The 18,863-nt window shown below is 37.9% G+C and overlaps 1 protein-coding gene across 1 annotated transcript; it reads left to right on the forward strand.

Annotated features, from left to right (window-relative positions):
• The first annotated feature begins 1,083 nt into the window (after window positions 1-1,083).
• On the forward strand, window positions 1,084-17,191 carry LOC139756723 (dnaJ homolog subfamily C member 9). Its single transcript, XM_071676423.1, has 6 exons — window positions 1,084-1,320; window positions 4,419-4,571; window positions 5,054-5,170; window positions 5,351-5,459; window positions 7,689-7,791; window positions 10,068-17,191. Exons 1-6 carry the CDS (start codon window positions 1,227-1,229, stop codon window positions 10,266-10,268), a joined length of 777 nt encoding a protein of 258 aa, XP_071532524.1. The 5' UTR covers window positions 1,084-1,226; the 3' UTR covers window positions 10,269-17,191.
• The last annotated feature ends 1,672 nt before the right edge of the window (window positions 17,192-18,863 follow it).

An 18,863-nucleotide genomic window follows, 5' to 3' on the forward strand; every position in this document is an offset into this window, starting at 1 on the left:
ACGAAATCAGAAATTGTAATCTATCTATATTAGTATATGTTCATACATCCAGTACAGAATGTCTACATTATATCAATGCTGCCTCCAACCTATTTTGTCAATATTTATCCATCTCGTATACATTTATTTATCCATCTATCTATCATACATTTACCTCATGTACAAATCTACCTATAACTCGAAAAAAGAATATATATTTTGATTACTACTGAAACAAAGCAACGTCACAAAGGAGGCAATGGACAGGCGCGGCGAAGCATATTTGAAAGAAGCGAGAACGTCCATTGTTCCGTTAAACTTAAATCTGTCCTCTTTGCTTAAGATAACATGACAGCCGGGAAAACAGGGCAGGATTCTAAGTAGATGACAATTTTCATCTTTCGTAGATATCAGGCAGAAAAAATATAGTTTACCAGCTTACTTCCACAGGGACCCGCGGACCGCTGCTGCTCTGCTATAGCGTGAAAGTGTCCCTGCAGAAGAAGGGACGCTGCGTTCAATGTCTTATGGTATATTAGGTTAGGTTGGCTTGGCATCCCCTTTATTGAGGTGTATCTTGACCCACGCGGCCGTCGGAAGTCTAAGGAGCCATCGTCATTTCCGCTTGTGGAAGAATTTCCGATCCTTATTCGTAATTTTTTTTATGCGGGACAATATGATCCACTCGCAAACAGAAATGGTGGGGAAGGGAAAGCTTGAGGTTCATTATGTAAGAAGAATAATAGATCAAATTCCCGGCATATAGTGAAATGTTAACAAATCCTTACCTTTGCAAATGATCAATCATCAGGTATTTTTCCACTTGTAAAAAGAAAAAGAAGAGAAATATCAAATCTCCAAAATTCTCTGTGAAAAATTGGTGTTGATGCTCCGAAACCGCTTTCTTCCGACGCCTGTAAAATGCGAATCGAAAACGAAGATCATTTGTAAATAGCAGGACATAATGGCCATTCGTAGTTAATGATTATTGCATTAGAATTCATTAAATATATAATATACTAAAAATTTATTTGGGAAATGATCAGCATAGCTTGGGAGGCCGCGGGTGCCGATCTTCACTTGTAATTCCTGATTCCCGCGCAAATCAATCAGCTGCTCGAATGTAAATAAACTTTGTTGCTTGCTTGCACTGTGTCACTTGTCATCGGTAGAAGCGGCCTGCACGCTACAGATTAGACAAGGTCAAAATACCTCCAGAATTGTTGAGATATTGTGCATCATCCACCATGACAGGCCTCCTAGACTGCTGTGAGAAGTTCTTTGGTTCACGTGATCTGTATAAGGTTTTAGCAGTAGAGAAGAACTGCTCCGAGAATGAGTGTAAGTTTTACACTGCTGCAGTTAATGAAATATATTAAAACATGATTAACTAGTAATTAATCATCTGGAGTTATTTGATTTTTTATAAACCCAATTCATCTGACACTGGTATGGCGTGAAGTGTCCGGAACATGACATGCAGATTGGATCATGTCATGCAGAACTGGCAGCTATATGTTAAAATCTCCTATATTAGCTAGAGTTGATATTAAGATAGAATATGTTAAAAAACGATACAATTGGGTTAAGTTAAGCTTGGCAAATCGATTGCCACTTCCTCCAGCATGAGTCATATCTCATACCGAGGACTAAGTTATCTAACATATTAAGTGGAATTTATGTATGTCAGTTTGGTTGGAAAGAGTGGTCAGGCTCTTTTCCAGGTGAGGCAGTGTGGAATAATGTAATATGTAATGGTAAAGGGATTTAGCCTCATTGTAGACCAAATGGGATAAAATATATAGACTCACAAATTGGAAAGCATCTCTTAATGAGTGATTTTGTTCTGGAATGCTATTTTAGTTCTTAGAAAAGCTTGTGAGAGTTGCAAATCATGATTCAGAACATTTTTGATGCAATATTATTGTAAATAGGACGAGAGTGGTGTTTTGAATATCAGGGAAAATGTGGCGTTGATCAATATAAAAGTAGGCAGAACACCTGTAGAATTTCAACAGAAGCATTAAAAACTGTGCTTTACCTCCCTAGGTATATCATGATTCTCAGTGTTGTAATCAAAATTAGATATATAGATTGATGATTTAGCTGTGCATCAACTGTAAATAGATACCGCTAGATGACAGATTAAGCGGCTTTCTGCTCTACAGTTCACCCTTCCCACAAGCAGCCATTCCACAGAGTTCCCAGCAGCAGACCACTGTAATCTCAATATATTTTTACTGTATATCATAGCAGCTAGGAGAGAGTAGGTGAGGTTTTGTTAAGTTTGATTCTTTTATAACTTGAGTGTACTTTTAGCTTAATGACTTCAGAAATTTTCTTCTATTCATAACCTTCACCACTTTTGCCTTCATTTATATTTTAGAAGATATGTGCTCCAGATCACACTTTGCATCCTTCATGTGTTCTGTAAACATTGCTGCATTTCATGACAAAATCACTCACTATCCAAATTTAGGTTTGATGTGTAGTGCAATTGATACATTATTTATAGTGAAATGTTTTTAAAGGGCACTGCCGAAATAACTTGTGGAAATAACTTAATGGAAGAAATCATTAGACACCTTACAAGCAATAGAAATTATTTGGAGTGGCACTGTATGTTTTGGATTATTGATTTTTATCTAACAATAGATAATACATGATAGTTGAAAGTGATGACAAGGTTAGGAAAAAATGTGGGATTAAGTAATGTAACAGGAGATTACATACCTGTAGATATTTACAGAATCTAAGAGACCCTCACATAGTCTTTCATAGCAGCTGAGATGTATGGAGACTGTGTGGAGATTGTCTGATAGTTGGCATAGGGTAGAAATTGATTCTTCAGATCATGCAGCAGTCATCTGAATCAATCTATTTAGTATAAGGAATTCTTTAGAGGAATGATTACCCATTTTGCAGCTGCTGAAATTTTTTGCTCATCCTGTTCAGATGATAGGTTCAACAAATGCCAGCAAGGTGTGGAAGGAAAATTTGTGTTAGAACTGGAGGCGACAAGGAGAAGTGTAAGACCAAATTGGAAATGGAAGAGTGGCATGAAAAACATTTTGAATGAGTGGGGTCTGAACTTGCAGGAGGGTGAAAGGCATGTACAGGATAGAGTGAATTGGAACCATGTAGTATACAGGGGTCAAGGTGCTGTCACCAGACTGAACCAGGGCATGTGAAATTGCTGGGGGAAACCTGAGGAAGATCTGTAGGGCGTGCTTGTGGATACGGGGCCGTGGTTTTGGTGCACTACACATGACAGAAAATAGATACAAATGAATTCGGATTTTTCTTCATTTGTTCCTCGTGCAATCCCACTAATGCTGGGAAAGACAGACAAGTATGGGGGTGGTGAAGCTGCTTTCTTTGGGGTGGGATGGCACTGAGAATGGATAAAGGCAAGCCATTATTAATGTGTACATATGTCTATATGTATATGGCTTTGTATGCATATGTATATGTGTTTATATTGATGTGTATATATATGTATATGGGCGTGTGTGTTTACATGTGTGTTTATGAATGGATTGGCCATTCTTCATCTGTTTCCTGGCACTACCTCGCTGATGCGGGACACAGTGATTATGTATGATATAAAATATATATTTACTTTATTATTATATTATACATAATCAGTTTCCTGTGTCAGTGAGGTAGCGCCCATCCATTCATACACACACACACACACACACACACACACACACACACATATATATATATATATATATATATATATATATATATATATATATATTATTTTGTTTATTTATTTTGCTTTGTCGCTGTCTCCCGCGTTTGCGAGGTAGCGCAAGGAAACAGACGAAAGAAATGGCCCAACCCACCCCCATACACATGTATATACATACACGTCCACACACGCAAATATACATACCTATATATCTCAGTGTACACATATATATACACACACAGACACATACATATATACCCATGCACACAATTCACACTGTCTGCCTTTATTCATTCCCATCGCCACCTCGCCACACATGGAATACCATCCCCCTCCCCCCTCATGTGTGCGAGGTAGCGCTAGGAAAAGACAACAAAGGCCCCATTCGTTCACACTCACTCTCTAGCTGTCATGCAGTAATGCCCAAAACCACAGCTCCCTTTCCACATCCAGGCCCCACACAACTTTCCATGGTTTACCCCAGATGTTTCACATGCCCTGGTTCAGTCCATTGACAGCACATCAACCCCGGTATATGTTGATATGTATATGTATGCATATGGGCGTCTATGTTTATATATGTGCATATGAGTGGATAGGCCATTCTTCATCTGTTTTCTGGCGCTACCTCACCGACGCGGTAAATGGCGATCAAGTACAATAGATATATAAAAAAGTAATACACACACAATTGCAGTATACCAGTACAGTTATATTCTTTTTTGTTTCTCTTACACAGTGAAGAAAGCATACCACAAAGTGTCATTGAAAGTTCACCCAGATCGAGTGGTTAAAGAAGATAAAGAAGATGCTACACAGAAATTTCAGACACTTGGCAAAGTCTATTCCATTTTGTCTGACAAGGATCGGCGTGCTGTATATGATGAAACAGGTGAGGCATGTTGATTGTTTTAATCACATTGGATTTAAAAAAAAGATAAGGAAACTGTTCAACATAAGGATACGTAACAGATGTTAATTTGTTTAGCAATGTTTGCTTAACTTCCTTTATGAATTATCAAGTGCTGTTCAAAGAATCAGTGATTATAAGTTTTGTATTTATAAGGCTTTCCATTTATATAATTAGTATATATAACTGCCACATCATCTATATCATAGCTACATGCAGGTATTCCCATTATGAATATTTTTTCAGGTCATATGACACTTTTCAAATTCATGTATTCTTTAGATATCTTTAGACAAATATGATGTCAATATTTTTTCTCTTGTTCTGTATTTACTCATGAGTGGTTTAGGAGGCTGTTCATCCCCTACCAGCTCTGTCTATGTTTCTCCCTGCTTCATGGAATAAGCTTGGCTTAGGTACTCATAAATAGATACTCTCATTTCTTTTGTCTCCCTTGTATTTAGGTGAAGCAGATGAGGAAAACATTGCTCCAGATGACCGTGATTGGAACCAGTATTGGCGTCTTTTGTTCAAAAAGATAACAATAGAAGATATCAAGAATTTTGAAGCAGAATACAGGGGTAAAAATCTTTGCACATAGCACTGTAATGCAATGTTTCACAAATTGTCATAATTAAGCACCTTTAATATATTAGTCACAGAAGCTTTAGTATTGTTTAGGATGTATGTATTATTTTTCAGTGTAAATTGTGTGGAGAAAGGATTAATGTGAAGCATATAGTTTCTTATTTTCTCTATAGATTCTGAGGAAGAAATGAATGATCTAAAGCAGGCCTACATAGATGGGAAGGGAGACATGGAGTATATCCTGTCTAATGTGTTGTGCTCCACAATTGATGATGAACCAAGGTAAGAATTGCTTTTAAATGATAAAATATTTTTTTAATCATAAAAGTATTAATCTGTCTGTTAGAAACAGATGATTAATATACATGATTACTTTCATGTGAAATAGAGGCTTAGCCCTTGCACAGGCTTGTCAGAAACCATTCACGTATGAATTACAACATGTTGGTCTGCAGTGCAGTCAGTAAAAAGGCATAGCACTTTTTCAGAATATAACAATTTTATTATGTCACAACTGTGGAACAGTTGAATTCTTTATAGGTAGTGGGTCATGGACAGCAAGTACCTTAGAAAACGATGCTATGCTGACTCAGGGATGTTGAAGTGATGCCCAGAATTATCGAATTCCTTTTGTGTCAGGCTTACTGGTCTTACTTTCTGCCTCATTCCCACTCTCATAAATGAAGGTCAAGGTCTCAGTGACATGGTCAATAGGGAAGCACTGTTTAAATGTTTGGGAGAAGTATGTAGCATGTTGAAGGTGGGATGTGAGCATGTGAGAAGCGGCAGTAATTGATGGGATGAGGAGTTAAGTTGCTAGTGAAAGAGAAAAGAGAGGTATATGGGAATTACCTGGAAGGAAGGAATGTGACTGATTTGAGACATGTACAAGAGGAAGTGCCAGGAGCTTAAGAGGAAGATGCAGGGCTGAAAATGAGGGCAAATGAGAGAGAGTATGAGAAAGTATCAGCAGACTTCAGGGAGAATAAGAAAATGTTTTGTAAGGTAGTGAATAGTGTGAGGAGAATAATAGAACAAATCAGAGACTTTATGATTGGCGCAGATGGGTAACTGATGCTGGCAAAGAGGAGATAGATTGAGTATTTTGATTGGTGGTTAGATGTGTTAAATGATAGAGTGGGAGCTGTGGGGTGTCTGGGACATGGAAGTATGTGGAGTGAGAGAGTCATGGCAATTGGTTTTGGTTAAAAAAGAGGTGGGAAAACCCTAGCATATGATGAAGTATGGCAGAATGGATGGGATTGCTTTTGAATTCCTCAAGAAAGTGGGTGACGTTGTGGTTGATTAGTTCATCTGGACTTTCAGTATAAGTATGTTTCAAGGTAAGGTTCCTGATGACTAGTAGAATACATGTACACTGCTATTGTATAAATGCAAGGGTGAGACAAGCAAATTTTCGAATTACAGAGTCATCTGTTTGCTGAGTATACCTGGTAAGTTGATTGTTAGAGTAGTAAGCAAGGGGATGGTGGCATGCACAGAGCATAAGCTTATGTGGAGTACAGTGTGATTTCAGGTGTGGTAGAAGTTATGTGGACTAGGTGTTTGCCTTGAAGAAAGCATATGATAGGATTGATAGAGATTCTTTGTGGAAGGTGCTATGAATGTATGGTGCAGACAGAAGGCTTCTAGCAGCTATGAGGAGTTTTGACCAAGAGAGTAAGGCATGTGTGTCAATAGGAAGGGAAGATGAGTGATTCGAGGTAAAGGTGGGTCTGCCTCAAGGTTTTGTGATTCTACTGTGGTTGTTTACCTTTTTATGGATGGGGTGGTCAGGGAAGTAAATACAAGGGTTTTAGAAAGGGGGGGGCAGGTTTGCAGTCTGTTAGGGATGGGAGGGGGGGCTGGGAGGTGACTCAGTTGCTGTTTGCAGATATCACAACTCTAGTGGCAGACTTGTATGAGAAACTATAGAGATTGTTGTCAGAGTTTAGGAAAGTGTATGAAATGAGGAAGTAGGTAGTTGATGTGGCTTAAAGTAAGGAAGTGAGTTTCATTAGGGAAGAGAGACAGAGTATATTTAAGAGAGCTGAGTAGGGTGTGCTGAAATGGTTTGGATTTATGGAGGGGATGAACAAGGAGAAATTGATTAAGAGGATATATGCATCAGAAATGAATGGAACAAGAGAAAGATGAGATGGAAGGATGGAGTGAAAAAGTTGTTTTGAATTATTGAGACCTAATCATTCAGTAGGGTGTCAGCTATGCTTGTGATAGGGTGAACTAGAATGATGCATATAGTGGGTGATGTGCTGTCACTGGACTGAACAAGGGCATGTGAAATGATAAGGGGAAACCATGGATAGGTTGGTGGGGTTTGGCTGTGGATTTGGGGGGTTCTGGTTTTGGACAGCTAGAAACTCAATGTGAGCAAATTAGTGTCATTTCTTCATCTGTTCCTGGTATTACCTCACTAACATGGGATACAGCAAGCAAACTAAAAGGAATTTACTGTATTAGTATATTTCGTATCTTATTATCTTTTTTCAGGTATAGGAAGATAATCAAGGGTTGGATCAAGAATGAAGAAGTGCCAAATTTTAATCATTTCTCAAAAGAAAGCAGAGGAAAGAAAGAGGCCAGAAAACGGAAGGTAAGTGTTTCACAGAGGCACTTCATTTTCAACCATATCTCTGTAAACATGAAAATATATATATAACAGGTAGTGGTGATGTGGGAAGGAGATGGAGTGAGTATATTTAAGGTTTGTTGAATGTGTTTGATGATAGAGTGGCAGATATAGGGTGTTTTTGTCGAGGTGGTGTGCAAAGTGAGAGGGTTAGGGAGAATGATTTGGTAAAAAGAGAAGAGGTAGTAAAAGCTTTGTGGAAGATGAAAGCCGGCAAGACAGTGGGTTTGGATGGTATTTCAGTGGAGTTTATTAAAAAAGGGGTTGACTGTATTGTTAACTGGTTGGTAAGGTTATTTAATGTATGTATGATTCATGGTGAGGTGTCTGAGGATTGGCAGAATGCTTGCATAGTGCCATTGTACGAAGGCAAAGGGGATAAAAGTGAGTGCTCAAATTACAGAGGTATAAGTTTGTTGAGTATTCCTGGGAAATTATATGGGAGGATATTGATTGAGAAGGTGAAGGCATGTACAGAGCATCAGATTGGGGAAGAGCAGTGTGGTTTCAGAAGTGGTAGAGGATGTGTGGATCAGGTGTTTGCTTTGAAGAATGTATGTGAGAAATACTTAGAAAATCAAATGGATTTGTATGTAGCATTTATGGATCTGGATAAGGTATATGATAGAGTTGATAAAGATGCTCTTTGGAAGGTATTAAGAATATATGGTTTGGGAGGCAAGTTGTTAGAAGCAGTGAAAAGTTTTTATCGAGGATGTAAGGCATGTGTACGAGTAGGAAGAGAGGAAATTGATTGGTTCTCAGTGAATGTTGGTTTGCGGCAGGAGTGTGTGATGTCTCCATGGTGTTTAATTTGTTTATGGATTGGGTTGTTAGGGAGGTGAATGCAAGAGTTTTGGAAAGAGGGGCAAGTATGCAGTCTTGTGGATGAGAGAGCTTGGGAAGTGAGTCAGTTGTTGTTCGCTGATGATACAGCGCTGGTGGCTGATTCATGTGAGAAACTGCAGAAGCTGGTGACTGAGTTTGGTAAAGTGTGTGAAGGGAGAAAGCTGAGAGTAAATGTGAATAAGAGCAAGGTTATTAGGTACAGTAGGGTTGAGGGACAAGTCAATTGGGAGGTAAGTTTGAATGGAGAGAAACTAGAGGAAGTGATGTGTTTTAGATATCTGGGAGCGGATTTGGTAGAGGATGCAACCATAGAAGCAGAAGTGAATCAAAGGGTGGGGGAGGGGGCGAAAGTTCTGGGAGCGTTGAAAAATGTGTGGAAGGCGAGAACTTTATCTTGGAAAGCAAAAATGGGTATGTTTGAAGGAATAGTGGTTCCAACAATGTTATATGGTTGCGAGGCTCAGGCTATAGATAGAGTTGTGCAGAGGAGGGTGGATGTGCTGGAAATGAGATGTTTGAGGACAGTATGTGGTGTGAGGTGGTTTGATCGAGTAAGTAATGAAAGGGTGAGAGAGATGTGTGGTAATAAAAAGAGTGTGGTTGAGAGAGCAGAAGAGGGTGTTTTGAAATGGTTTGGTCAGATGGAGAGAATGAGTGAGGAAAGATTGACAAAGAGGATGTGTGTCAGAGGTGGCGGGAATGAGGAGAAGTGGGAGACCAAATTGGAGGTGGAAAGATGGAGAGAAAAAGATTCTGAGTGATCGGGGCCTGAACATGCAGGAGGGTGAAAGGCGTGCAAGGAATAGAGTGAATTGGAACGATGTGGTATACCGGGGTCGGCATGCTGTCAATGGATTGAACCGGGGCATGTGAAGTGTTTGGGGTAAACCACGGAAAGTTTTGTGGGGCCTGGATGTGGAAAGGGAGCTGTGGTTTCGGTGCATTATACATGACAGCTGGAGACTGAGTGTGAACGAATATGGCCTTTGTTGTCTTTTCCTAGTGCTACCTCGCGCACATGCGGGGGCAGGGAGTTGTCATTTCATGTGTGGCGGGGTGGCGACGGGAATGAATAAGGGCAGACAGTATGAATTATGTACATGTGTATATATGTATATATCTGTGTGAGTGTATATATATATGTATACGTTGAGATGTATAGGTATACTGTAAATATCCAATCAAAGCATTGTTGGCCATTTAGTTGTAGCAATATTGGATTAGTAACAAGTTAGATATCTAATATGTAACTAACATAATTAACTTTCATTATTTTAACTCATAATCAAGAAAAGAGGGGGGAATTTTATATTACATAAGTAAATGTAATATAAACAATGTACAAGTAATAGTCTTATGATTGAAAAGTGTTTTTGGTATTTTTCATGTAGGCAGCAGCTGAAGCAGAGGAAGCAGAAGAGATGAAAAAAGAACTTGGTCTAGATGACACAGCAGACAGCTTGAAAGCACTGATACTTAAGCGCAACAAGAACCGGGTGGAGGAGATGGATTCATTTTATGACTCTTTGGCTGCTAAGTATGGGGGTGCAAGTGGGAAGAAAAAAAGCTCAAAGAAGGGAGGAAAAAAATAATTTTTGGTGCGGAGGGAAACAATGATAAGAAGAGACAATGTAAAACGATTCACTTATATTTGTAAGTGAAAATTCAAATTTTTTTATAACTTTTCATACTATATTAGAATGTAGAGATGAAATGTAGATATGGAAAATTAGAATGAAAAAAGGCTTGGAGTGTTAGGATGGTATCTGTCTAGCTAAAGAGGAGAGAGTTGTATATATGACAAATGCACATTCTTCATCCTCACCAAGGTTGATTATTACATCTATTTTCTTTAGATTTTGAAAGACTTTTTTTTTTTAATCATATGCAGCGTTATTCAGTTGACCAATATGGTAAGTACACCAGAATTCTTACTTTTTTTGTAACAGCACCTATAGGAAACAATGCATGGGCTTGCAGTTGCTACTATAAGTTTCACTGATGATTCATCAGAGGGAAAAAGATCAAGCAGGATTCCAGTTCTTAAGTGATTTACAATAATATGTAGGAAACAGTGATAATGTTTTATCCAAAAAACTAGCTCTAACTAAGTATTTCTTTGTCCTTTTTTCTACCCATCTTTGATAAGTTGAAAGGGACTTGGCCTTTACTATATGTTAACAACATTTAAAGTGCTCTTACTGCTTCTAAAATCACCTAGAATAGAAATCACAGGTCAGATGCTGATCAATCTTGATAATCCCTCATGAAAAGTTTTCAAGCAAATGGTTGTAAACTTTTAATTTCTTAGAAGCTGTCAGCTTATTTGTTTTGCATTTTTGGAGAATGGTGTAATGATAACTTTTTGTAGTGTCATTTTTTACAGCCTCTCCCTTCCCTTCGGTCTCCAGGCATGGACAGAGATCCACATTGAAGTCAGGCCTTAATTGAAATGTGAAGAGGGTCACTGAGAGGGAGAAATAAGAAAAGAGCAAAAAATATTAAAAGAACTTAGAAGAAAATGGAATACCTGCCATTTAAAAAGGGTCAGGTCATAGGTGTTAGGAAAGACATGCGGGGATGATAAGATATACATAATCTCTACATGATACCTTTAATTCTGTAGTCTCTTTTGTGTACTTGTTTGTAATGCAAGTAATAAATATGTATAGTGCAGCTGTCATTACTGAGTTAGATGTTATTGTAGGGAACATATTCTTGATATTAGATTCTGCAGCATGTGTCAGGACACAATATTAAACAATGGCTTCGAGTTCAGTTCATTTGACATTTACTTATGTCATCTTTTGATATTCTTCCATTTCCTTCAAGACTTTCAGTGGATCCCATAAAACTAAATTTCACAAGCGTTGAGGTTGACAGCCTTACATGTAGTCTTATTAGCAAATCCCAGGACCAGAGAGAAGCAAAATTTAGTTTCTTCTCACAAGGATCTCATCATCTGTTATAGTACAGTTTAACTTTAGATGTAATGATTGAGGTTTATGGCCAGGTTTCAAGAAAATGACTGTGATGTTTATATCTTCATTTATATATATGAATAGAACGTTGAAATGTTTAAAACATTTGACTAAGAGTGTTTAATTTGTTTAAGGATTTCTAAGAGACAGTCTCATTGTAACTTCATTATTTATATATCTGTAATTCCCAGGAAGGGGACAGATAAGTCTCACGATATATGATTGTGATATGGTTTTCAGTATTTTACAATGGTGTCATTTCTTACAATTGCCAAAAGGATTTTTCAACTGATATGAGCTTCATATTTACACTCATGTTCCAGAGTTTGTCCTCATGGCCACCTCAACAAGTAGAAATTTGAATTCTGAAAGCTAGTATTTGAGAGGTGTTATAAACCACCTCTCATATCAGCATTTTCATATTATACAGTCATGTTATGAAAAGTTACCCATATCTGACTTGAACAGCCTTTTGCTCCTGTTACAGTATGAGAAATATTTGAATAAGTTGATGACTCAGTTTGGCAAATATTAAGTTATTTAGCCACCAACTGCCTTTAAATGAGAAGGCTGCTTTTTGCTGGCAAGTATTATTTTTGTATTTCCTTAATCCTTTTTCTTTCTTTTTACAAATGTACGAACTTGCATCATGATTATGAGACCAGTGAAATATTTGTTCATAAGGAAACTGCTTCTTTGATAGTTTGCTTGTATGCTTTGAGTTCCTTTATATTTGATTCTTATACTGTAGGTAGGTCAGACTTTTCTATATCTTCTCTTGAGATTTATGGCGGCCTTTAATTTTGTACACCCACCTTCCAGAAGTTCTAATTTCAGTACACTGTTTACAGTATTCTTGAAACTCATTTTACATTTTAAAAATTGGTGAGAAACTTGATAATTTGTTTTGGTTTGGCTCTTTTTCCCCTAAAGAAATTGAAGTTTTTCATGAAAAAATTTGGCTGTGGTTCAGTAATTCTTTAGAAAGAGAACCCAAATGTCTAAGGTTTTTTCTTTGTCATGTGACAGATGCTGGGGATGTTTTCAGTAGCATTCACTTTTAGGATTCCAAGGTTCCTTTAAGTCGTCAACATTTTTCCATTTTGGGATCATAAAAGATTTGTTGGTTCCCTGCACTTGAGGGACAGGCAGTTCAGGTTGCTTGACCTGTTCACTGCAGCAATGTATTATCTGGTGTCTAGTTCCTCTGTATCATTTTTTTTTCTTGTAGATTAAAAGATATAAAAGATATGAATCATGTTTTGACACGCAGTGAGTAGAGAACCTCTCCCTGATTACAAAAATATGAAACTCACCTGAATGCAATTATTTTTACTGCAGGAATCAGAAGGTGCACTTCTGGATTTGGCCTACATCAGTTAGCACTGCCAGACACATGAATGTCCTGTTACATTTTTCTTGCTTTTATTACATTAATCAGATAGCGCATATCTAAGGTTTTTAGCATATATTAATTTGTTTGGGTTTATATTTACATAGATTAACAGTCATTGCTGCACTACAAACCCATGAAATTATCTGAATACCATTTTGCTGCTGCAGCAGTACAAAGTTGTCATTTCCAAAGGAAGGAGCAGAGGGGAGGTCCAGGTGAGGATATTCCCTCAAAGGCCCAGTCCTCTGTTCTTAACGCTACCTCGCTATCGCGGGAAATAGCGAATAGTATGAAAAAAAAAAAAAAAAAACTATTCTAGAGAAGGAAAAAATAGATTACTTTCTGGCAACACAAGTTGGTGTAGCAGTGGATAACTGTAACACTAATATTTATGTTCTAACACATGTGACATTTTTGAAAATGGGGACCCCTATTTTTACAATCTGCATTGCATTTATGTACCACCTGTTGTAGGAGAGTTAATTGCTTTTGATGGCAGCTGCCTTTTCATTTCAGCTTATTTTTATAACTCACAAAAGAATTTTATTTTTAGGTCTCATATCATGGCATTTCTCTCATTCTCATCCCCATACTAAGCACATTCATGCATTGTTAAAATCACTTATTGAGATGGAAATTCCATAAGGTCAAACTTTCATTCCTTAGATTCTTCCCAAATTTTTCATTTAAGAAGTCCCTTTGATGAGCATGGTTAACACCAAAACCAACTGCACTGAACTCTGGTTAATGATGAAGAGCCTCACTACCCCAACTCATATATTTGAAGCACTTTTATTCTAACTCAGTAACATTCTTGCTTCCAAAGAATACACAAACATATCCCATACCCAAAAAGGAGAGTGTTGGAAACCTATACAAAATTCACTCCAGAACAGCTGCTTACATACCCTTCATTCTCATGAACAGTTGAAATTCAGTTATAACATTAAAGAAGTCCTCTGCAACTGTCCATGACTAGGTATCAAACCTCCTCATAACACTGGCCCCATTACAATTCAAGTACTTACAGATTCTCTGACTGCCCCTGCCTGTACAAAGAAATCCCAGACTTTTGGAAGCTTGCCAACATTGTACCCATCCCAAATCCCTCTGATGCATCCAGTTCTCCTTTCTCTTATCACCCAGTATCATATATATCATCAGTATCTCAACTCCTTGAAAAACTGAGTCACAGCAGTATCAGCTAAAATGTCCCACTATCAGCCACACTGCACAGCTGTAGTAGACCTAATCACTCCAGTACTGCACTGAACATGGACCTCACTCAGCATATTCTGGTTTGCTCCAAACAACCACAGTTTACCTCCCTCACAATACTGGTGGCAGTAGATATTAAAAAAGCATTTGACAGTCCTAAAACTAAATGCCTGGATAAAACCTATTGGCACTAGTTTTGAACCAGAAAAAGAATCCTGAGTATTCTCCTCAAATGCTTAAGCTGTTCTGCTGTAAACTACTCATCTGTCTGGACATTAATCATGTCAAAAACAAACATAAAGCTGCAAACCACATAAAAGAAAGGACTTGGAACAGTCACCTGCTCCCTGGCAACCACAGACGTTCAACAATTGCACAATTAGATAAAAGTACTTCCAGAACAGTCTCATTTTGATATGCTTGGCACTGAGTTCTTTCCAACAGCACTAGAACTCCCCCATCCAAACTATTTCATAGCCTAACCTAATCGAATGGAAATAAAAAGTTAATCCCCACTTTACACTTCAACCACCTGTACTTACAGGTCCTTTTACCCAACAAACATGACATGTACAAAACATATGCTCTCAGTGATCCAAAAAACACTAAAAAAGAAACACCCTCACACCATGCAGTCTTTACCCTTTAGGTGCTATGTTACCTGGTCAAGACAAACGTAGAAGGGTGGTATTTTCTTCAATCAAACTACCTATTAACTTAAACTCACTACTCATTGTATAATGTATTGGCTGGCAATAATGGCAAACCAAAACATATGTCGTTTGAACAGCTTGGAGGCATCTGTAACTATAGCAAACATGGGGGATGGCTACATGCCCTTTCCAAGGACTCGCCCTGTCCATAGCGCCCATCCATGTACCTCTCAGTGCACCGTGCCCTCACTGTCTGTACAAATATTCTTACACCCTCAGAATTAAGGAAACTGCTGGATTGGTTTATCAGATTAGAAAGACAATTTCTTATTCTGACCAGCTGGATTAATGGCGAACTCTGATGTGTTTGTGTAGTTACAAGGCAGTGGTTGTAGGCTCAATGAGTGTTCCTTCAGTAACCATGTCTGGAGGATCTTGATTTATAAGATTGTTTGGAAAGAGACACGCAAGGGTTTTTCCTTGGCTCTGTTCTTGGTACTACCTTGCTGAGGCAGAAAAAGTTAAGCATGTCTAAAAGACTTGTAATTAGATTAAAGTGAAAATTTTTGTGCCTCCTTTATGAAGTATTTCAAATTGTGGTACTTTATACTGAAAAGGAGTTTAGAAGGACTTATGTATTGTATGTGAGAAGTGAAAATTCTGCAAGATTGATGTAATTTCTGAAGTGAGGTGAAGACATCTTGAGATGCTCAGGGCCTTTACAGGTTATGTCTTTAATTCTGGTCTTTCTGCTGATTTGTCTGATGGCAGATTTGACAAGAGATCCTATGCTTCTAGCTTGCAGTTGGACAAACAAACAGAATTTCTATTTTCCACTGCAAGAAAAAAGGGTTTATTAATGGTTTATAGCAAGTCAGACTGTAGCAAAATAAGTAGGTTGTTACTGGTTTGCACTGGGACAAACAAGCATGGTTTCTGGTTTATTTTGTTATTGAAAAGCAATGTTGCTGGTTTGTATAAGGATAAACAGGCGATGGTATTGGTTGAAATTGGATCAAACACTATTTCTACTTTTCACTGGGGTGAATATGTAGTTTTTCTTGTTTGCACTGGGACAGACACTCGTTTGTCAGTTTGAAACAAACTACGTTGTTGGGTTCTAGTGAGACAAACTAACAGGGTTACTAATTTACATTTGGAAAAACAAGAATTACTGGTTTATTTGAGACACACCAGTCTGATTCCACTACTGATGTGAAGAAAGACTCAGGCAGTTACAATATAGACCCCTTTTGAGTCCCAAGCTCTTCAAGTTTTTTTATATCATGTCTTTACACACTTTATTTTTCTCATTTTATCACTTGAAGTCTGTTAATATGAAAGTAAATAAGTCAGTATTTTATGTGACCATAGTAATCAGTGTTATGTGGTGCAAAGAATTGCAGGGATTTCCTTCTGACCCTCCTGCCAATGAGAGGAAGGGCTTAGGCAGTAGCAGTATTTGCTTCACCTTAGACCAAATTTTTCATGGAGACCTGATTTTTTTTATTTCCTATTATATGCACTTATATTTGCAGTCTCCATACAATTCTACTAAGCTTTTTCTTCTTGAACATTTAGGTACTACCTCCTTAGTATCTTATCCTGCAGACCCAGTTGTCTAATGTTTCCACTATGTGAAGTCTGTCCAGTCTAAGAATGATGCTTACATCTAACAACTGGTGAATGTAGATTGGAAACTGTGTAGAATAAGGTTTTTAGTGTTATGGTATTTTCGTTTGACTTTACCGATTTAAGAGGCCCTTCAAAATTATAAGTGGTGGCAACATGGTGTGATAGAGAGACAAATTGAAAGATGTATATGGTTTTTATTTGATTTTCAAGATTCCATTTGAATTCAGTCAATGCAGGTAGCATTGTTTTTGCCAGGAGTATGGGTTTTTACTTAATGCTTTTAGCTTTGGTTTAGTTTGAAATAGATATAGGTTGAATTTTTATATATTTTACATTTGCAATTTGCAAATTCTTTTTCTTGATAATTTATTTTATATGTAATAGAGTTAAGTGTAGCTCAATATGATATTATCATTATTCATAAATACTGATGCTTTAGCATCTTGTACAATTTGAATTGTTAGTGTGTAGTATGAGAAATGCTTTGGCTATCACAAAATCTTGTGATGAATTGATCTTGTTGAAAAGTGGTGCATCACAGCTCATATATATTTCCAGTATGTCGTATTTTTGTCATTGTTATATAATTCATGTCTCATTATTGTTGGTGAAATAAATGCTTATAATCTCTTCATGAGTGTTTCATATACATTTAATTTTTACTGATTTAGATTGCTCTCAGCTGGTGAGAAAATTATTGATATAATTAATTTTTCCACACAGTACTTGTTCACCATTTCCCATATGATGAGGAAGGACCAAGAACAGATGAGAATGGTCTCATTTCTTCACATCCTATCCCTTTGTATGTCCCACTTTTGAAATGCATTTTCAATCTCCATTCCTTTTTCAGCTCACAACTTCAAAGGCTTTCTGTCATTTTCATTAATTTCCTTCATTCCTATGCTCCTGAATTGCACTCACCTGCCAAATTGCCCCCTCTTGCATTCAAATCAATCATCACTAATACTTCATCCTTCTCATCAGAATTGCTGACACTCCCACTCAGCTCCTTCCTCAATGCTTGCCTCTTTTCCCTACTTCTCTTGCTACCAGGAGCATAAGCATAATCACACACCTCTTGTAATCCACTTTCACATCATTGTAGGGCCGACTTCCTTACACTGTTTCACACATTCCTAATAACCTCTTAAGCAAAACATTCTTTTCCTTTCTCTTTGAGCTTAGTTTCACTCAGAGCCAGAATGCCCAAGTCCTTCTTACCAAAAGATACTACCCTCTTCTCCTTTCTTCTGATCCTGGTTACATGTGCACACATTGAGACACCCAGTCAGAGCTCCAAGGAGGATGAGCACTCTTGCTTTCTTTTAGACACCTTTTACAACATGCAGGGCATTTGAGGACAGCATTCTTTCACCCCTGCTATTTATAATTAGTAGTGGTCGAAGTATTTTCTCTCAGGTTGTGGGAGATAGTGAATGTTGAAAATTCTTAGGTAGAGGATACCGGCTTGTGAGTGAGGATGCCACACTCTCATGGCAGGAGTTTAGATAGTCAAAGAGAGATATAAAATTTTTAGGGTTAGGAGAGAAATAGACGAAACAAAAGAAAATCTGTGGTAGTTGGGACTCAAACGTAGCGCCAGATGACATAGGTGTGCAACATGTGTTGATGTTGAAATAAGCATACACCATCTGTGAACCGGAATCATAAAGGAAGATTATAGATAGATGTGAAGAAGGGGCTTATGAGAACGTCATTAGAAGAGAGAAGTAAGAATTAGAAGAGGTACAAGACAGACAGTGTTCAACAGGATAGAGTAGAAAATAAAAGGGCTATCAGAGAGGGAAAGGATACTGTAGTAGCCAGAGCCTCTACTGTCTGAGCCCTCCCTATCATTGGCCGTAGAGTCCGACAGGAACCCGAAGAATCTTAATACCCCATGATGCAGGGGTTTAGGGGCCATGGGTTTATTGGACTTTATCATGATTTAATCAAAACGACTGTGCAGACATGAGATGCAGGAGAGCTTATCTTAAAATAGATAGGTAAGGGTTGAGTCGGTGTATGGCGCTTGTAAGAAGGCAGGAATATCCCTTGTAGTCCCATTTTGATGAGACAAAGTCCAGCAATCTTACAAGTAGGGCGTAAGATGGTTCTGAGCACTACTGTAACGCTCCTCAGTCAGGACGATAGTACCACCCTGGTCAGCTGTTATACATATAATTGTTAACCATTCTTTCCAGATGCATTTCATCACCTACCATGTTGACTGAAATATCCACTTCCCAGAACAAACCTGTGGAACGTCTCCTTAGCTAATTGTTCACATTTATTCCAATA

Source organism: Panulirus ornatus, chromosome 23, assembly GCF_036320965.1.
Source record: "Panulirus ornatus isolate Po-2019 chromosome 23, ASM3632096v1, whole genome shotgun sequence".
NCBI lineage: Eukaryota > Metazoa > Arthropoda > Malacostraca > Decapoda > Palinuridae > Panulirus > Panulirus ornatus.